At 44.7% G+C, this 21065-nt stretch overlaps 1 protein-coding gene across 1 annotated transcript in view; it reads right to left on the bottom strand.

Annotated features, from left to right (window-relative positions):
* Positions 1–21065, bottom strand: part of DEPDC7 (DEP domain containing 7) — a 30889-nt gene that overhangs the window by 621 nt on the left and 9203 nt on the right. Inside the window, exons 2-8 of the mRNA XM_044680982.1 lie at positions 12947–13340; positions 11920–12050; positions 10900–11083; positions 4703–4914; positions 1240–1382; positions 974–1099; positions 816–894 (exon numbers count right to left, since the gene is read on the bottom strand). Coding sequence (XP_044536917.1) covers positions 816–894; positions 974–1099; positions 1240–1382; positions 4703–4914; positions 10900–11083; positions 11920–12050; positions 12947–13340 — 1269 coding nt within the window. The remainder of the gene's footprint in view (positions 1–815; positions 895–973; positions 1100–1239; positions 1383–4702; positions 4915–10899; positions 11084–11919; positions 12051–12946; positions 13341–21065) is intronic.

Raw genomic sequence — 21065 nt, 5'->3', positions numbered from 1 at the left:
CAGCTGAGAACCTCCACTCACAACAGACAGAAAAAATGGCGGCCATTCACCATGCGCTCCCGCTTCTCCCTCTTCTTCATCATCATCACTCGGGTGCCTTCTGACTCGTTCTCCTCCTTCACTTTTGTCCAACACGATAAGGTGGTCTCCCTCTCCTCCACAGTCTCTCCCCATCCACTGGCTCACCCCCCCCCCTGCCCATCCCCCTGGCTCTTCCATCCCCCATCATCCTGCTTCTCTTGGGCTTTGGGGCTAAATTCCTTGGATGCCTTTCCTCCCCCTTCTCAAAGGGTCCAGGCGGACCATTCTGCTGAATCTCGGCTCTCCTTGAAGTAACCAGTGACCCCCAGGGCCAAACCCGGGGCCAAACCCGGGGCCAAAGCCAGGGCCAAACCCGGGGCCAAAGCCAGGGCCAAACCCGGGGCCAAAGCCAGGGCCAAACCCGGGGCACTTTCTCCAGCCCTCATTCTCCTGGGCCTCTCTGCAGTCACTGAGGCCACGAATCCTCTCCCCTCCCTGATGCTCTTTTCTGGTGGATTAAATGTTTGGAACTTGCTTGATGAAACAAACATACTTCCCTACAGCAAGTCACTTTCAAATCTAAGTTTCCTTTTTAAATGTATTTCTTTTTAAACCTTCACTTTCTATCTTAGAAACAACCTTAAGACAGAAGAGCCAGGGCTACGCAATTGGGATCAAATGACCTGCCCAGGGTCACACAGGTAGGCAGTGTCTGGGACCAGATTTGAACCCAGGTCCTCCTGATTCTAGCTGCCTGCCCCTGAACAGCCCACAAAAAAGAGTCACCCGATTACCTGTGTCTCTCTCGGGTTCTTTTCCTCTTTGTATGGCCATGAGTTTATCGCTGACGATTTTGTGCAGCATTCCCGGGATCTTAAGAAACAGAACGGACAGGCTTTAAGTCTTTCAACTCAAGCCTCTCCCAGTTCAGCTCACCCAGTTCAGAGCTTACCTTAAAAACATCTTTTTGATGATCCACTAAAAATAGCACCAAAAGGTCCGTTTTTCCTTTGGATAAATTTTTGTTGTTTACGATCGCTTTAGAAAATGCCCTTTTCACCACCATCCGGTTATCACTCTACAAAAAGCCAAAGCGCACAGAGAAAAGAAGAGCATGAGTGGCCCTCCCGGCCCTGCATTTGTGCCCATTCAAGCAGCCAACTTCCTCTCGGCGGTGATGGAGGCTCAGGAACGTGCTACTGATGGGCCTCCACTTACCTCTTTCTGTAACTTAAATTCAGAAGGGCGGGCTGCCACGGCCATCAGGTACAGCAGCCTTCTGAACTCCTCTCGCCGGGGGGAATCCAAGAGCTTCAGGCAGAGCTGGGTCGCTTCTAGCGCTTTGTCCGTCTTCCCATTCACTTGAGCCAAGAAAGAAAGAGTGTGGCAAACCACAACAAGGCGAAACGATGTTAAGTGGAGGAAAAAAAGCCTCTTCAATGAAACCACCAAGTTCACCCATAAAAAGCCACCCCCCCCCCCACAACAGGAGGCCATCTCGAGTGCCAGGCCAGGCTGGGATCAGCCGCGTCCCCACTTCCCCGAGGCCCCAGGAGGAGGATCCAAGGTCTGCACGGGGGACCTTTGAGGCCACCTGGTCTGACCCCCTCACTTTGTAACAGAGGAAAGTGGGGCTCTCGGAAATGAAGGGGCTGATTCATTGGGGAATGCCACTGTGCCACAAGGAACGATGAACAGAAAAGCCCAGGAAGGCGCACAGGAACGGCAGCAAAGGGAGCAGAACCAGGAGAGAATGTGCAGGAATAAAAGGACTAAACTATTATCAGTGAAAGGATTTGTCTCGGGTCGTGATGCTAACAGGGACCCAAACTCGAGGCTTCACATCAAATGCTTGTTCCTATCCCGCTGGCTGCTTCTCTATCAAAGCAAAGCCGTTATAAATCGCCAAATTATTCAAGTGAAACTAAGTTTTATTAGATGACAAATTAATTTGGTACACCAATGCTCCTTATGTGACTTCTTAGCTGAACTCACACTTTTATGAATTAAAATTAAATGTTAAATGAAAATAAAAAGACTAAGAAGGGCCAAGACAACTTGTCATTTCAGCCAACACTCAGCAATGCCTCCAAGTACCCAAGCACCAAAGTGCCCAGGGAGGAGCGGGGGAAGTCCTCCGCCTGCCCTCGGGCCCATCCCACAGAGGAACTGGCTGGCTGGGAGAGGCAGCCCCAGACCAGGCCTCTTCTGGCCCCAGTTCCCGGGGAGCCTTCTGTGGGCACGCACAGAGTAGTTTCACATCCATCTGTCGCTACAGCCTCTTCCCAACACGCTCAAGGAGCCCTGGGACAAAAGGGTAAGTCCACTTGGCAGCCTCCATCATGGAGGACAACAGAATCATGGTTCTGTTCAAGAGAACATCTAATGTGGGGCGATTTTGTGGCTCTGGCAAGGGCAGCCTGATGAATCCATTTCCCCCAATTAATCCACATGAAAAGGAAGTCCTTTACTATATTCTAAACATAAAATCTAAATCAATACACTTTTTTTCAGTCTTACTATGTGAAGAGGAGGATATTGATTTACTACCAGTAAAGGATAGGTTCTGAGTTATTTTTCCAAGAAATGATTTAAAATAATCCCTTCTTCCAATGACCCCCTATGTGCAACGTGCAACTCCTTATTAGTGATATTGTATGCAGTCATGGGGCAAAGCAACATTAACTAAGAGGGGGCTGACCTCATCATTTTGGCTTCAATAGCACAATCATTCATCTACCTGACTATACCCAATATAATATACCTATTATTTTGAATGATAATATATGTAAAACCCAATGAAATTGCTTGTCAGCTCAGGGAGGAGGAGGGAGATAACAAGAATTATAGAACCATGGGAAAAATGTAAAAGTTAAATTAAAAATAAATATATCCCTTTTGTTCTAAATTCTACTAAAAAATAATTGTTGCCACAAACTATGTCTATATTCCGAGAACAAGTGATACAAAGGGAAAACATTCTTATGTTTTGTTAAGATAAAGTTTGAAGAATGATGATTTGTGCCAGAGAAAAACTTCACACTACTAAAATTAAATTTTATTTAGCTTATATCAGATTTGTTAAAGCATTTGTTGTGATTAGGAATTTATCATGTAAGATAGTTCTCCTTTAAAAGAATATCTTTAAATCACTTATTAAGCCCTTACTACGTGCCAGGTAATTCTCGGCACTGAAAAAGACAAAAATTAAATAGTTCTCTGTCCTTAAGAGCTTCTATCAGAAAATACACTGTTGACCTAGTAAAGCACAGACAAAAGGAACACAATCATTTTCTGGAGAAAGGTACAAGCCAGCCTTGGGATTTGGGGGGCGGAACACAGAGAGAACCCGGCATTCCAGAGGCACAGAGAAGGGCCACAAGATGTGCCGGGCTAGCTGGGGGTCAGGGGGCTGCCCCTGGCCTGTAAGAAGAGTCACGGTCAAGAAGGCCAAAAAGGGGGACCAGAGCCAGTGGCCAAAAGCTTCCAACATGAAACAGAAGAATCTGCATTTGATCCTGGAGGAAATAAAGCCCCTCCGGAGATTACTGAGAGGGAATGGTGGGCCCGGCCTGGGACAGCGGGCTGGCCCAAGGCTTCCTCCATAGCCCCAGGAGTTCAGGATGGCTCTTGGGGGAGAGAAGAGAAGAGATCCGAGATAGATGCAGCCAGCCTTGCCAAGAGGATGCGCCCCAGGACCGCGGGCCATGGTGGGGAAGGCGGCTCAAGAGCAGAGCTCCAGGGAGACACGTCTGTGGCCGGGGCTGCCCCAGAGCGGCTTCCCTTGGAGCGCCTTATTTTAATTCCTCTCCTCTGCTTCTGATGGAGGGGAACGGCCAGGGGAGCCGGGGGGAGCCGCCATGACGCCCCAACAAAGACCGCCGTACCGTTCCAGAAGGGACCGTGAGCAAGCGGCCCGAATGAAGGGCAGGAGAGGAAGATGCACGCTTCACCTCAAAGCTCCTTTCTGCGTCCCGCAGCACAGGGTGCACAGACAAAGGTCTGCCTCTACGTCTCGATGGACAGCCACGAGGGACGGGTGCTGGGGTCAGTGTGGAGCCTGGGGGAGAGGCCAGGAGAGCCTAGAGATGCCCAACAGCACCTAAGGCGACACACAGGTCCAGCAGGGGGCAAACAGACCCCTGGGTCCTGGGCACGAGCCAGAGCACAAAGGGGGGAGCAGCGTGAGGCGCCCCAATGGGGGCTTATGGGAAAGGGAGGAATTCCAGGAGGCCTTTGCAAGGTGATTATAGTTTAAAATAGCTCACCATATCCTGTGACACATAAAAACGTATAATTTCTAGAGAACTTCAAGGTTACAAACACACCGTCTCCACCAGAACCCTGTTGTGAAATTACTTTTAATAAGTTAATACCCTACCCTGGACGAGGGCTCTGAGTCTGCCAACTGCCAACGGTAAGAGCCAGGATTCCTGCCGTGTCTCACCGCCTAGAATACGGTTTATCCATCCATCCTCCGTAAGAAGGTAAGAGCCGATGCCCCGGGATGGACGCCGCTGGCTCTGCCCATCAAGTGGGCTTTCCCTTTCCTTACGAAATGCTCCCTATCTGGGTGATTTGGGAACCCAATTCTGCAGGAATGTTCACGGCAGGTTTTCTAGATTTCTGTCTGTCCGGTGAGAGCCGCCCCGCCCCGCCCCACCCCGCGGCCTTTGCTTACCCAGGAGCTCTGCGATGCCCGTGTGGATGTCGAACAAGTGATTTAGCAGAGGCTCCCTGTTGTTGTAGTATTTGCTAATGGTGTCGAACAGGAGCGCCTTCCACACGTCTCCTTTGTCTGGCAGCTCAGGAAAGCTTCTGCTCAGCTCCACCACCAGCTGGTCCGGAAGGTACTCTAAGCAGTCGGTGGCTGCCGAGAGCCATTCGTCATCCCTAGAACAACAGCGCTGGTTAGAAACGAGCCGCGTCCCCAAGGGCTCCTCCCGAAGCCTCGGCACGAGGGAGGCCACCGGCAGAGCTGCTCCTGACCCACACGGTAGCCCCCATCCAAAGGCCGGGGAGACTCGCCGCTGCCCTGAGGCAAATCCTTGGCTGGCAGATGGACAGACATTCAAAGAAAGATGCAGAGGAGCCTTGGTCCGAGGCTACCCCTGTTAGGAGTATTATTAGGGGTGGGATTTTATAAGGGAATAAGGAGGGAATCCTGTCATCCTTTCAGTCTGTCTTAGGCCCAGTTTAGAATCTGGAGCCAAAGCTGTGACGAGAATTGTCGAGTGGAGAGAAGCGTTCGCCCAACTGTCCCCGTGGAGACGCTCCCGGAGCTCTCTGGGCTAAGCAAGGTCCAGAAGGCAGCTTTTCCTTAACTCTCTGGCAACTTCCCAGGGAAACATTTGGGAATACCAGGTTGGCAGTTTGGGACGAGAGACTGTGGCAGAGGCTGAAGTGAAAAAGACTGTGGGAAGAAAAGAAGATCCTTTTCTCTGATCTCTGTGAGAAAGCAGAGAGGGGACAGGCTTTGGCCTATCCAGGTGGGTAGCCGTTCCTGCCTCAACCAGAGGAACCTTTGGGCGAGCCTGGCAATACGGCAGCTGCGGAAATACCATCTTGAGACAGTATTTTTAAGATTTATATATTATTTTATAAGATATTAGAAATAGGCTTAGCTAGATAGATTTTGGGGAAGACAGAGATTAGGAGAAAGAGAGGTCAGTGATGTGAAAAGGGAATTCTGTATTCCCTCGGTCTATTTTGAGTTAACAATAACTTAAGTACCCCTAATTAGTACCCCAGTAGACTGTGAAGACAGGATTAACTCTCCTTTGTCTACTTTGGAATTGAATCCACAAAAGCTTGAACACCCTACTTAGTACTAGGTGGAGGAGCTCTCCCCTTTCAACTAAATCAGCCAGGAAATGAGAATTCGCACCTCAATCAGCCAGGAATCTGTGAACCCTTTTGATGAGTATTCACCTCTCCAGAAGGTGAGAAGTACTTCCCATAAACACTGCCCCTGGGCACTGCTGGACAATTTGGAAGTTGATTAGCCCTTGTGAAAAGAGGAAGGGATGACAAGCCACTATAACAGGCCCTGAATTTCTGGGGCTAAAGAAGTCAACTCCAAGAAAGATGTCAGCTTCAAGGTCAGCTCAAGGAAAAAAAGTTAACCTCAGGAGTCACCTTCAGCTCCAGTCATGTCTTGACCTGCCTCTTGGAGGGAACTTGGGTGAGTGGATGGCTGGCTTTCCCTTCCTGCCTTCTGGAGAGAATTTAATTCCGGTTGAAGGTCAACAAGTCCTGGCTGAGCTGAGTACTGGAGCAATATTTAGTTAGATAGGCTAATGTCTTTTCTCCTCTTTTGTATTTCTCTGCTTTTACTCTTTCCACCTCTTTTGTAAATAAAAGCTATTAAAGTCATTTCAACTTTGAGCAATAATACTTTGAATCAGCAACCACCACTATTATTATAATCTTCATATATTTTAGTCAAACCATTAAAATTTAAATCCTACAGGGAGGATCTTGGAGTTGGGTGTGGGTAGAGTTAGAAACCCCATAGTTTTTAGGGAACCCAGTTATCTTTCACTTCCTTACAACCTTAAGATATTAAATATAGGTATTTTTATATATCTGTCTCCGAGACTTTTTACAGCCAGTCAATTTACTAAGCCCAAAAGTGTACCAACTGCTCACCTTCAACAGTTAATCAATTGGCCTTTTATCAATAAGTAAGAAGAGATTATCCAAGTAAGGGATACGGGTTCAAAGCCATCCCTGAGACAAATCCTTGGCTGGCAGATGAACAGACATTCAAAGAAAGATACAGAGGAGCCTTGGTCCTAGGCTACACCCCCAACCCCATCCCATCTCACCCCAACCTCCCACCCCACCTTCAACAGGGCATCAGAGGGGCTAAAAGGGGGCAAAAGGGCCTCAGAAGGACACCATTTTTACATCCTCAAACATTTTCACAGTTGGTCCTCCAAGAATAAAATCTCTAAATCGACATACTAGGAGATGTGGAATCCTGCTTGTACTGATATTCTATGAATGAAATTAGAAAATAAAGAAGATCGTGCTAAATGGGAATTCACAGGTTCTTAGGGAGGCACACCAAGAAGTAGCTTGATCACTTTTCAAAATGCAACAAACATTTCATAGGACATCTGGTCATTTTTGGCAGTTCATGTGAAAATAAGCAAAAAAAAAATCCACCATAAATGTAGCTTCTTCCGTGAAAAAGAGAAAAATGAATGAATTATGAAGAATAAACCTATGAAGAACTCTACAAAACTTATTAATTTAATAAATTTATTCTTTAGGTGGCAACATTAATGCAAAAAGTAAATATAGGGGAAGATGATCGAGAATGCTGGGGTTTTATGATAAATATTTTATTCAAGAAAAAAGTCAAAAGGCACCAGACATCAGGGAGAATGGAAAGGGATGACATCTTGACAGAAAAACACTGGTTAGGAATGTGGGGTCATTTCTGACCTAAGCTGTACTTAGAGAGTCCATCTTCTTCAATGGGTTAGAGCAAAGATTAAAAACCATGAAATCAAAAGGGTAAGATGAAAAGACATGGCACACAGTTTAAACAGCTAACATGCAATTCTCAGGGACTTGGGACAAAGAACTCTCCAGAGAAAGAACTATTGGAGTCAGAATGCAGATGAAAGCCATGTGATTTTTTGGGTTTATGCTTTGGTTTTATAAGATTACTCACAAAAATGAATGATATGGAAACAAAAGAAATAAAATTTAAAAGGAAAAAAAAACCCAGCTAGTCATGCCCATTTCCCCTCAAATGGAGAAATGTGTTAAAAAAGATACCAAAAAAGACTATCACTGAACTTTCCTATGCAAGTTCAAATAAATTTTGCCACGAGGATGAAGCCCAAACAGCCTAAGAACCGCCTTAGCCAAGTAGATGCACAGGAGCTAAACCCAATGGAAGAATTTACAGAAGAAGATGGTAAGAGGAAACCCTGGCAGAACAAAATGATTTGTAGGAAAGTTTGGGAGAAGTCTGGCTACCAGAAAAGACCATGAGCATTTAAAATTGTTATGAAAGGACCAAAAAAAAAAAACTGATTACAAAAAGAAGAAACATCTAACAAACCGATGTTCGTTCATGACAATGAGGCCACCATATTGGAATGAGCAAGATGTCCCCAAAGGAGCAGCCTGATGAAGCAAAAATGGCAAGAATGGACAGGAAGGATGCCAGAGTAGATACATACTGTGAAGGGCACAAAGGCTGCCTAGTGAAAAAGCAGAGCCTGTGTTCAGGAACAGGAAATCAGGAAGGCATCCAGAACTACTGGACCACATGCCTACATAAATGATGCTCTACAAGCTCAAAGAATACCCTGAACATGTACCAGCATCAGGAATACATCTGAATCCAAAGGGAAGAAGGACTCTCTATGAGGGAGGGTGCTCTTCTGGGGGTCCAGCGAAAAGACATCACACTGATGCCATCAGTCCCTGGAACTCTATAAAACCCTCTAAAATTAGATTTATGATAACCACTCAGGAGGCTGCCCTAAATAATCCACCCAGGAAAAATCAGATGCATGAAGAAGGCTTAAGGTGCAGCCTGTTAGATACAGTTCTATGGAGAACTTATTTTTGTTGTTTTCAAACCCTTACCTTCTCTCCTCAGAAGAGAGCTAAGAGCTAGGCAACTGGGGTTAAATGACTGGCTCAGGGTCACCTAGCTAGGAAGTGTCTGAGGCCAGATTGGAACCCAGAATCTTCCAGTTCTAGGTCTGGCTTTCCTTGCTGCCCCTTGGCGGAGAGCTTGTTGAACTGGTTTACTAGTACATACATCTAAGAAAGACAAGGCAAATGGATAACAACTTGTACCCAAAATCAAAAGGAGGAAAAGAGCAGACTAGAAAGAATTTGGGAAATTGTGTAGTAATTTAATAATCCCAACCTAACTCCCTAAAACTAAAATCCAATTTTAAAATTATCAGTATTTTTCTGGAGATGCTTTATCTCAAATTCCAGAGAATTAAAACCACAGGTGACCCAAGAAGCAACACAGAGCTATATGGTCTACATAAACAGGCAGTAAATGTGACCAATTTACCTAGATTTTTGCACATAAGAGTCTACAGGGCTGGAAAAAGAGCTAGGAGACCCCATGGCAATAAAGACCGATAACTGGACCAGTGATGGCCCCCTGAATTTGTGTGCCTTGTAGAACAGATAAGGCCTTTAGAATAGACCGAGATACTCCCACCTAGGCTAAGAGAGGGCAGCACAATGAATAATAACATTATGGAGCTAGAAAGGATCTTACAGGTCACAAGGCAACATCTCATTTTAAGATGAGGAAAGGGAGGCCCAAAAAAGCAAAGAAAAACACCCAAAGTTACACACAGTCACCACAAAGTCTAGAGCTTTGCCTAGAAGTGGGGTTTCCTCACACCAAGTCCAGTATTCTTTCCATGGTATCAGATGGCTTCCTTCTAGATCGGTGGTTCCCAAACTTTTTTGGCCTACCCCCCCCCTTTCCAGAAAAAAATATTACTTAGCCTCTCTGGAAATTAATTTTTTTAAATTTTATAGCAATTAATAGGAAAGATAAATGCACCTGTGGCCATCACCACCTCATTGGATCGCTGCAACACCCACCAGGGGGCGGTGGTGCCCACTTTGGGAACCACTGGTTAAGTGCCTATGGTCTAATTTATGGCCTCCTAGTTTTGCTAGGAGAGGTAATCTAAGTGAAGTTTATTTTTTAAGCTGATGATCAGGTTATTAATAGAAGTTTAGACAGAAATAGAAAGTGGATTTTTAAAAAAACAATAAAGGAAAAATAAGATTTTTGTACATTTGAATATTTCATTTGTTAAATTCAGAAAGAGAAAAAACCACGAGTGAGGAAATGTAGACTCCAATGTTAATTTGGTCTGTAGTCTTGGTAGAATTCAAGGCCCTAAAAGATAGCAACCAATTTTTATTTTTTTGTCTTTATCATCCTAGAGTCCTGGACTATGGTACAGAGAAGCGAATGCAGTAAGGACTTAATAAATGTTTCTTGAATTCAGTGTTAATTGGTTGACTCATAGACGAGTCAGAGGTGTTAAATTCAAGGGGGAACAAGCAAACTGCCAAGTGGAATTGAAGCAGATTAAAATGTAATTGGGAAATGTTTAGGAAAATTTAAAAAAAGTCACACGCTATTGATGTTAATTTGTGTCTTTCTTTGAACTGGACAACAGGAGTCTAGATCTTTCCAACTCCAAAATTAGACAAGCATCATTCTACATCTAAATACAACAAACACAGAAAGTTACTCTGATTAAGGCTTCAAATGAACAGATTTAATGATGAATGATTCCTATATTGTTTATCAAAAAGGTACACAAAGTTAGAACTAACTGACTTGGCTAAGATGAACTGTCTCTTGCTATTCCACTGTTAATAAACTCATTGATAATACAGCATTCAAAGGGAGTCGGTTACAACCAGCCAGATTCCTCCTTCCTAATGAAGGGGCAGCTGGGGTCTCGGTGGATGAAGAGCCAGGCTCAGAGACGGGAGGTCCTGGGTTCCAATATGGCCTTAGACACTTCCTCGCTGGGTGACCCTGGGCAAGTCCCTTACCCTCCATCGCCTCACCCTTACTGCAAGAGATAAGGCTGGCTGGCCAAGGAGAACAACCTTCTGTGCTTGGCTGGGAGATGATCCCTACGAGGCACAGAAATGAGTTTAAAATTAGAAAGTTAAAACTCTGGGAAATGGAAGCCCTGAGCATTAGCCACCCGAAGGCGGCACGACATGTGGCGATAGACTGGGAGGCATCCGAGCCACAGGCGCGTCACTCTGCGGGCCCAGGAGTGGGAGCTGCCAGAACTCCGGGTTCTAGAGGGGACCGAAAATGACAGGCGCCGTACGTACTGCGCGTCACTGTAGGCCTTGAGGACGCCGCGGTCCAGATAGTTGCTGGTGGTGATGAGATCCGGCCGGGCCGCGGAGGCTCTGGGGGCCGCGTCTTGGTGCTGAAGCAGGGAGTCGAGCAGCGGGAGGTCGATGAGCTGGAGCAGCCGTCCGATGGTCTCTTCTCGCCACACTTCATTAATAACTGCATGGGGAAGCGGGCAAGAACTCACCATGACCAACTCAAGCGGTCGCCACAATGTTTTCTTTGCAGACTTAAGTCAATAAGTTGGTGGCCATTAAAAGATATCAACCTAAGAAAATGCTCTCTTCTAAGAAAGGGAACAATTCACGGTTTGTTTAACGTGTAGGAGAAAAGACTTTGCTTTCTACTGTACAAAGAATGTAAGGAATTCTGGTTGTTCAATCTGTCAGATAAGAGATCAAGTCATATAACTCATGCTAATAAGGACTTTGGAAGAAAGAATGATTCATTGAAGCTAGAAAATAGCTCTCGCCTGCTGGCTGCCGACGTTTCTGCTCGGGATTTCTACGACTCTGCTGGGGGGGTGTCATCTGACTGCATTCCATGGACAGTTGAGTAAACCAGTCGGCCAGAGCACTAGAATCTGAATTCTGGGACAGGATTAAACACTGGGGATACATTTTAATTGATCTTACATCTATTTTATTACAATTTGAAAAGAAGATATTTTTGTTTGAGAAAGGCTTGAAGTTCCAATGAACTGGTGTGATTAAGCTATATTAATGAAGCTGCGTGCAAAATAGACTTCAATGTTGACTTTCTGCCAGCCAAAATAAGAGCAGCCAGTATTCTTCAAGAATGGCTTCACTGATTTATGCTTTAAGAAGATAATAGACTTCTATTAGAACTGAAAAATACAAACAAGTTCCACACAATGTTCTCTCTGAACTATTTCTCCTAAAGGATGAGGAAAATATCAAACAGATGGCATTAATAAGGAAAAAATAACTCTAATTCTATTTAAAGACATCCTCTGTTTCTTAGCACGGGCTTACCTTGAGGAGACAAATTTGTGAAGATATTTACACGAGGGGAGTTAGCCGGCTTCAAACTCAGATTTTCCCACAGATCCTCTAAGCTTGTCGACTTCAAAGTGGATGAATTAAATAATGGTGTCTTCTCATGTCTTAAAGCAAGAGATCTAATTTCACAAACCAGTTCTTTATAAAATGTCTACAGAAAAAGAATGCTATGCACCCTCCAGAGAAAGAACTGTTGGGAGTAGAAATGCGGATGATAATATGATTTATCACTTGACTATTTGGGTACATGACGGGGTTTTGGTTTTGTAAGATTGTTCACTTACAAAAATGAATGATATGACAATGTATTTTGCTTAATAATACATGTATAACCCAGACAGAATTCCCTGTCAACTCTGGGAGGAAAGGAAGAAGGGAGACAACATGAATCATATAACTTTGGAAAATCTATGTGGAAATTTGTTATTAAAATAAAGATCATTTGAAAAAATGTCTACGAACACCTTCCTCAATTGTATAAGCTGCAATGCATCCTCCTGACTGGTCTTGTATGCTTTTATTCACTTGGGAACCAAACTGTCAGCTTCTACTACAAAAGAGCCCGTTATCTTGATTTCCAACCCACTATTTATTTAGCCAGGGCTGAGGATTTTCTACAAATCACAGAAAAGTATGCTTCTGCCCCCCAAGTTCTTCCTTTGGCATCTTAGTTCTCAAACTAGGCTTTAGAGGCAATTGACATTAAAGGAGGTGATCTTGCTAAAAAAGGTTTTTAATACACTTGTTCTTGAAAATACTTCGTCTACTTTGCTCATCTTAGCGAGAATTCAAACTTAGGCTTTCCTTACACTCTTTCCAAAGCCAAACACATTTTATGAAAACTAATTTCATTTAAAAATACTTTTCATAAACATTTCCCCTTATGCATGATCCTATTAAATACACAGGACACCTATGATTAGGACTGCCATAAGCCTGAGATTTTAGTCAAGAAAGAAAAGAGATAAAGTGTGACTTCCCCCAGGCCACCGAGACAAACCTGGCAGCTGTGCCCACGCGGTTCTCTTTCCCCCCCTGCCCGTCCTCCTGGCCAGGCACAGCTGTGAACCGGTAAAGGCTGCAGCTACTGTCCTCAAACACCGGCCGCTTGTCTCGTCCGAAGACTCTGGTGGGGACGGCTTCGAACACTTTGTGGTCCATCAGCGCCTGACACACTCTCACGACTTTGGCGCGAGGAATGTCGACATCCCCGAAGAACTTGTTCTGGACAAGATGGGAGAAGACGACGTCCACAGCGTCCGAGCCCACGAAGCAGTCGTTGTGTCGCTTTAAGTGGTGCCTCCGTCTCTTGACTTCCACTTCTGCTTGCAGGGTGCTGATGATGCTGCTCCAGATGTACGTGGCCCCAAAAGGCTTCTGGGCCACGCTGAAACCTGGCAGCGAAGAGAACACAGGAACTGAGGCTCGGGCACCCTGTCTAAGAGGTGCCAACCATGGGGCAGATAGGAAATGAAGGGGCTGGACTGCCAGGACCCAGAAAACATCACACTGAGGCTTGTATCCCAAAGAGATCAAAGAAAAAGGACCTAAAATGTTTTAAAATATTTAGAGCCACCCTTTCTGGGTGGGCAAAAGGTTAGAAATCAAAGGGATGCCCACCCATCGGGGAAAGGCCAAACAAGTTATGATATATGGTCGTGATGGAATGCTTTTATGCTCTAAGAAATGAGGAGGAGGAAGATATCAGAAAAACCTGGGAAGATTGACATGAAGTCACGCAAAGGGAAGTGAGCAGAACCAGGAGAATTCTGTACTCAGTTAAAAGCAATATTTACAATAATCAATCATAAATGATCAAGCTCTTCTCAGAAATATAAAAATCCAAGACAATTCTTAAGAACTTGGGATGAAAAATGCTGCCCACTTTCTGAGATGGAGTTTGAATGCAGAGCTAAAGCATTTTTTTAAAAAAAAATTTCTTCTTGGTGGCAAGCTGGGTAGCTCAGTGGATTGAGAGTCAGGCCTAGAGATGGGAGGTCCTAGGTTCAAATCCGGCCTCAGATACTTCCTAGCTGTGTGACCCTGGGCAAGTCACTTGACCCCCATTGCCTACCCATACATGGTATTGGCTCCAAGACAGAAGGTAAGGGTTTAAAAAAATACAAAAAACTCTTCTTTTTGGGTCTGTGTTTTCTTTTGCAACATGGTCAATGTTGAAATAAGTTTTGCATGACTTCATATGTATACTTTATATCAAACTACCTGCCTTCTCAAGGAAGGGAGAGAATTTGGAACTCAAAATGTTTTAAAACACGTTAAAATTTCTTTTACATGTAATGGAGAAACATTCAATGAAATAGAAATGTTTGGGGAACTTTGTTTGAGGGTAAAGGCAAAGGGAACTATTTTCAAAGTTCTGTTTCCTATTTTTCTCTGCATTTAAATTGTTACCCATGCTACTGAATTCCTTCTGGTGAAACAAATGTGTTATATAGGAAGAAAGCACAGGAAAGGCCAACTAAAAAGAAATCAAGGGAACAGGGTCTAATTGGGAGCATGTTCAAGGCCTCGTGGATCCATCATCTACCAAGAGATCCCAGGGCCAGTGCCAAGGGGACAGACAAAAACTCAAAACAGTCCCTGTGCTCTGGGAGGTCAAGTGCTGAAGGAGTGACCAACACAACACGTCTGAGTGTATCCTAAATACATACAAGGGATTTGTATGTGCTGAGGGCCCTGGCATGCATCTGAGCTTGAAGTGTGGGTCAAGAGGACATATCACGGGGCAGCCGGGTAGCTCAGTGGATTGAGAGTCAGGCCTAGAGACAGGAGGTCCTAGGTTCAAATCCAGCCTCAGACACTTCCCAGCTGTGTGACCCTGGACAAGTCACTTGACCCCCGTTGCCCACCCTTACCACTCTTCCACTTAGGAGCCAATACACAGAAGTTAAGGGTTTAAAAAAAAAAAAAAAAAAAAAAAAGACGTGTCGCAAGGCCAGGAAGGCAGGGGGACACCAGGGCACCTTCTCCCTCATACTCCAAGTGCCCTCTGCTTCCCGGCGCTTTTGGGTACCCATTTGACAAGTCACTTTTTGCCATGGAGACCCTCGAACTTATTGCCCAAAAGGTCATAGAGCCTTCCCTTGAAGTTATACTGAACACACACACAACCCAGTCCTTTACCTATAAAAATTGAATTTTACTTTTTTCAAATTATAGGTAGAAACAATGTTTGAAAATAGATTTCTGACATTTTGTGACTCAGATCTCTCCCTCTCCCCTCCACAAGGAGGTAAATAGTCTAATAAAGGTTCTATAACTGCATTTGTATAATATATTCCATATTCCCCATGCTTGACAGAAGATATAGATCACATAGACAATTTTTTTAAAAAACCATACTTATGAGAAAGAAAACTAGCCACATTCAGAGGAAGAACTGTGGGAGGAGTAACACAGAAGAAAAACAACTACTTGAACACATGGGCTGATAGGGATATTATTGGGGATGTAGACTCTAAACAATAACTCTAGTCCAACTATCAGTAATATGGAATTAGGCCTTAATCAATGATACATGTAAAACCCAGTGGAATTGTGCATTGGCTAAGGGGGGGTTAGGGGGGCTTGGGGGAGAGGGAAAGAACATGAAACATGTAACTAGGAGAAAATATTCAAAATAAAAATTAAACTTGAAAAAAAGCCATGTGAAAGAAGAAAAAAAAAACAGTTAAAGAAGGAGTGCTTTGATTTGTCATCAGATTCTAACAGTTGTCTTGGGCAGCACCCCTAAATGTTTCAAATACCCAAAGGGAACTGATCCTGAGCCCTCCAAGCCACAAAATGCTACTTTAAAAAGTATTTTTCCTCTTGGTTTCTTTATTGTCCTATGGCTTCCTTCTCTCTCTACTCTCCAGGGGCTGTCCCTTGTGAACCAAAGAAAGAATAAAAAGAAAGTTCAGTAAAATTCCTCGCTTCACCAGACAGCACAAGCGGCTGACTTTGCCAAAAAGGAAAAAAAAGGGGAAAAAAAGGGAGGTGTCTTCCTCCGGCTTGCCCATGAGAGTGACAGGTCATCTGGGCCAGGTAGGCTGGCCAGTCAGAGGCTGGAGTGATGGCTGCATCCAGGGTTCTGCAGACTCTCCCAATTCCTCATTAGGCGCCATGGAGTACCACCATCCACTAGACGGGCCCTGACTATTTCCAGTGCTCTGCTACCAGAAAAAGCATTTTTATGAAGATTCTATGGAGGAAAATGGTGGTCTAGCTCTAGCCAGCCCCAGAGATGGGAGGACCTGGGTTCAAAGGGGGCCTCCGACATCTCGCTGATTGACCCTCGCTGCCCTTCTGCCTGGGAAACAAGAGGCCGTGGGGATTCCAAGACAAGGTCAGGGTTTTAAAAATAGGAAGTGCAGCTGTGTGACCCTAGGCAAGTCACTTGACCCCCATTGCCCACCCTTACCACTCTTCTACCTAGGAGCCAAGACACAGAAGTTAAGGGTTTAAAAAAAAAATGAAAAAAAAAAAATAGGAAGTGCACAGACAGCGGCCTTTTGCCCCTCCATGAAGCCGCGGGCCCGGGCCCAGGGACCGTCCTGGAAGTCTTCTGATGACTCCTTGCAGGCAGCGCCTGGGAGGGTTAAACCTTTGAGTCCCTTTTTAAGCCTGATTCCAAACGGCCATCCGGCCTTATCTGTCCCCAATTCTCAGAGTCCTTCGCTGGGCTTCTGGAAGGCACGTGGAAGGCAGGGGAAGGAAGGGCCCCTGGGTAATCCGGCTCCTCCCCTTAGCCTCGTGGGTCTTCCTTTGGGCACGTGGCTCTGCAGTCCCGCCCCTTCCCCCCTCCCCCTTCTCTTCCTTTCAGAGGAGGCTGTATTGATTGCTCAGGTTTGGTTAGAGGAAAAGCAGAGGCAAACGTGTCATGACAGGACTACGAAGACGGATTTCAGAAATCTGGCCCGTTTACAGGCTGAAAGCCTCGCCCAGAGCCGTGCCGCACAAGCTCGCCAGGAATACGGAAGAACGAAGAACGAGCGCTCTGCCCGCTGTCCGGGGTCTGAATTCTGGACGAGCCTCAGTGACTGATCCATGCCCATTCTCTCTCCAGCTCACATTTCTGAGAGGCGTCATTCCTGTCCTCTTGGAGACGGGGAAGGCCAGCCCGTGAGCTTCCTTCCTCGGGGCCACTCTGTACCACGGCAGAGAGCACCGCAGAGGGCACCGCTTGTTAACCTGCCCCCAAAGAGGAGAGCAAGAAGAGGAGGGGTCTTTTCCGAGGCCTCAGGTAAGGAATGTGCGCTGGGGTGTTTCCTTTCCGCCAAATCCATCCTGTTCCTGCAGCTACCCTCGGGCGGATTGCCCAGGCTCAGGCCCCCAATGGGGGGGGGGCACCCTCACAGGGGTGGCCCGTTTCCACCACACTAACACCAAGAGGGGGCACGGCCCAGCATCCCTTCGCCAGAGGGGCTTGTTTACAATCGGCTTCCCAATAAGAACCAACCTCCACTGGGCAAAGAGGCCCTGAGGGGGCACTATGCCCCAGGACAAGAAGACTACTATCTATTTGAGCCACTGACCATCCATCAGCAGCCCGCTGGCCAGAGGTCTCCTTCCCGGCAGCTCTCCCATAGCGACTTTCTATCTGCACATCTACAACACAAGGGAGGTGGCCAAGAGGCCCTGCTGGCCTAAGGTCAGCGCCATGCTGCTGATGGGGGCTGGATCTCCCCTCCCTTAGCCTTCTCTCTGGATAGCAGGACAGGGAGGACTGAATTCCACCTGGAGCTTTTCTGGCTCCTCCCTCCACTCTCCACAGGCACCCTGGTACCCCCCCATGCCCTTTCCAGGGCCCTCTGTCCCTGCCGCAGCCAGGGCCTTTCTTTACCTCACGTATGCCCTCAGCCAACGTTTACTGAACAGTCAAGCTCACAGTTGGCCAGGGCCACGAAAGGCCACAGACTGTTAGCTGCATCTCTGCCAGGAAGTCTCTAGGATCCTTTTGTGTTCTGTGTAAACCAAGAGAAAAGTGCCTTTCATCTAGAGCAGGGGTCAGCAATGTATGGCTCTTTCTGCAGGAGCCATAAAGTCCATTTTTTTTTTCAGGCCCTGTTACAGAAATGCGCACTGTGAGCACTGTAGGGCTCTCATGAAATTACATTTTAAAAAATGTGCCGTTTATGGCTCTCACAGCCAAAAAGGTTGCCGACCCCTGGTCTAGAGACTCCCAGAGAGGGCAACTGAGATACTCATGGAATAGGTAGGGTGTGAAGGAAGGGTTCATAAATTCAAATGGGAAAGCAATAGCCTATGGGAAACCAATAAATGAATTATTGCAGGCCATACAGTTACCATCAAAATTATCTGTCATTCACTGCCAAGCACATCAGAAGCTAGTGGGACCAGTAGAGCTAGGCAATTACAGAGCAGACATCAGTGCAAAGTTTGCAGCTAGATTTGGACCAAAAGCTATATTTCACTTATCCTTGGTAGATAAAGATGAATTACTACAAGCTTACTCACAAAGGGAAGTGGAATATTGGCAGAAAAATCTTGGAGCCAATCTAGTAAATGTAGTATAGATGTCTATCTCTGGAAAACCATTTTTGATGAAATTACTGCACCACACTGCTTGCGCAGCAATTCATAGGAAAGGCCACTATGGAGTTTTGGGAATTGTGGATACAATCGGCAAGAGTGGATCGCTTTAGGCGTGACGACAGAAGCTAAACGTGTGTGTGAAAGTTGTACAGTGTGCCAACGGTATAACAAAGCTGTAATTAAGACCAAAGCCTATGGAGGAAAACCATTAGCTTTCACACCATTTGAATGCTTGCAAATAGATTATGTCACGATACCAGGATGTCAAAACTATAGGTACATACTTGTGATAGTGGATAAACTGGCAAAATGGCCAGAGGCATTCCCAGCCAAGAAAAATGATTCAGTTTTTGTGGCAAAGATGCTACTAAGGGAGATAATTCCAAGATTCTCTATTCCAGCAGTCATTTCATCTGACTCTGATGAAAAAGACTTTGCAAACTCTATTCTAAAGCAAGTCTACCAGGTGGAATTAAGAGACATCTTATGTTTCATCTATCGACCTCAGTTATTGGGAGCCGTCGAATGCACTGATCAATCTCTGAAATCGATGATCGGGAAGCTGTGCACAGAAAGTCATCTTAAATGGCAAGATGTCTTACCTATGGCGCTTTTCTACTTAAGAAGTCAACCCAGTAGTGAAACACATTTGTCACTTTTTGAACTATTGTATGGACAGCAACCATGGGTGGGAAAATCTCTACAAGACACTAATTACCTATCACATCTAGGAATCGAGTGCAAAATCTATGAGTATGTCACCTTATTGAAAGAGAGATTAGATGAATTGCAAAAGTTATCTTTAATACAGGAAAGAGTTCCACTTGAATTTCACAAAAAGATCAGTGTTAGAACCAAAATGGTATGGACCACATGAAATAATCTTAGTTACACCTACATCTGTAAAAATCAAGGGAAAAGATGCCTGGTATCACTATTTGCACTTAAAATCCTCAGTGAAGTCAAGACCTCATCCAGACATTCAGCCTTAAACACAAGAAAAAGAATCTGCCATAGAGATAGAGCCTCAAAGCAAAAGATCACACTTAGAAATAAAACCTCACACAGAAACAGACTAAGACACAGATGCAAACATGAATGAAATACAAGATCACACAGATAGCCAAGAAATAGATCAATATCAAGAACAAGACACTCAAAACATTGATTTACTTCACACAAACACCTCATTCACATATGAAGATCAACAGTTAAGCTTATCAGAACTCAGCAGTGGTGAAGAAGAGTAAACATTACATATATTACATCAAAAGACAAGAGCAAAAACAAAAGCAAAAAATCTCATAAGAAATTTGTGGCAACATAAAATTTAACATAACACTACACAGTCACACACTGGTTTCCTGACCCAGGGATTCTTCAATTAAGTCAACAACTGGCAAGATGTGTATCCAGCAAAGGAGAAGAGAGATGAGATCCCGAAGATTCCAAAGTTCCAGAAACATCAGGACATCAGGACCAGCACAAAGACAACAAGAGACATTACACAAAAGACTATACAAGTACCTGAACTGACAACACCCTATGTAACTTGGACATCATCACCAGAAGAATCACAAGGAGAGATCAGCAAATCAAAATTAGGTTTGAATTGGTGCAAGGTTTTCACATTCAGACACTAATCACAAGGGAAATGCACAAACTAGAATGCATGCAACAGAACATAAGCTGATTGACAGATTCTGGAAGAAGAAGGTGAGTATAAAACCAAACAGTAAATGTTAGGTCATAAGTCCAACACATAGTCACAGTAAAAATCACATCACATGTACATAATGTAAATAGTTTGAAAACAAAGTACAGTGGCCATAATAAACAAGAGAACTAAGAATCCTTGTAAGGTCAAAAGTACTCATTTCATAGGAACATCACATGAAAACCTTGTACATATGTAATATATTGTTACTAACCAATAATGCATAGCTTACTAACCAGTAGGGAGAGAATAGCTGCAGGGAAATTCAATTCTAGCTAGCATAGGGTCAGTGTAAAATAGTTATGAAATGTTCAAATAAGACTGTCAATAGAAATGTTAAGCAGACATTGTATAGAGTAGGTTAGTCAATGAAACTAATTGACTAACACATTAACTATACTTTAAGGATTACTGACATACAAATCTTCCTAACCATAGATTAGGGCATAGAGAAAAATGTTAAAATGTATTATGAATTAGAAATGTTATCTAAAGTTCAGTATTAGAAGTTTAAGCAAATTTATTGCAAGAATTGCATTAACTTAGAAGAAGCGACATAGAAAATTATTCTTTTTTTAGACATTAATATTCGTTTTTAATCTGTTTACATACTTTATGCCCCTACTTTCCCCTTCATCCCCCCCCCCTCTCCCCCCACCCATGGCCAACGCACATTTCCACTGGTTGTAACATGTGTCCTTGTTCAGGGTCTATTTCCCATTCATGTCCGCCTCAGCCCATGCATTCAAGCAATTGTTTATCTTATATGTTTCCTCTCCTGCAGTCCTTCCTCTGAATGTGGGTAGCATCTTTACCATAAATCCCTCAGAGCTGTCTTGTGTCA

The sequence above is a fragment of the Gracilinanus agilis genome, chromosome 6, assembly GCF_016433145.1.
Source record: "Gracilinanus agilis isolate LMUSP501 chromosome 6, AgileGrace, whole genome shotgun sequence".
NCBI classification, from domain to species: Eukaryota; Metazoa; Chordata; class Mammalia; order Didelphimorphia; family Didelphidae; genus Gracilinanus; species Gracilinanus agilis.
Note: the sequence above shows the minus strand (reverse complement) of the source record. Positions and strands in the feature narration are given on the sequence as shown.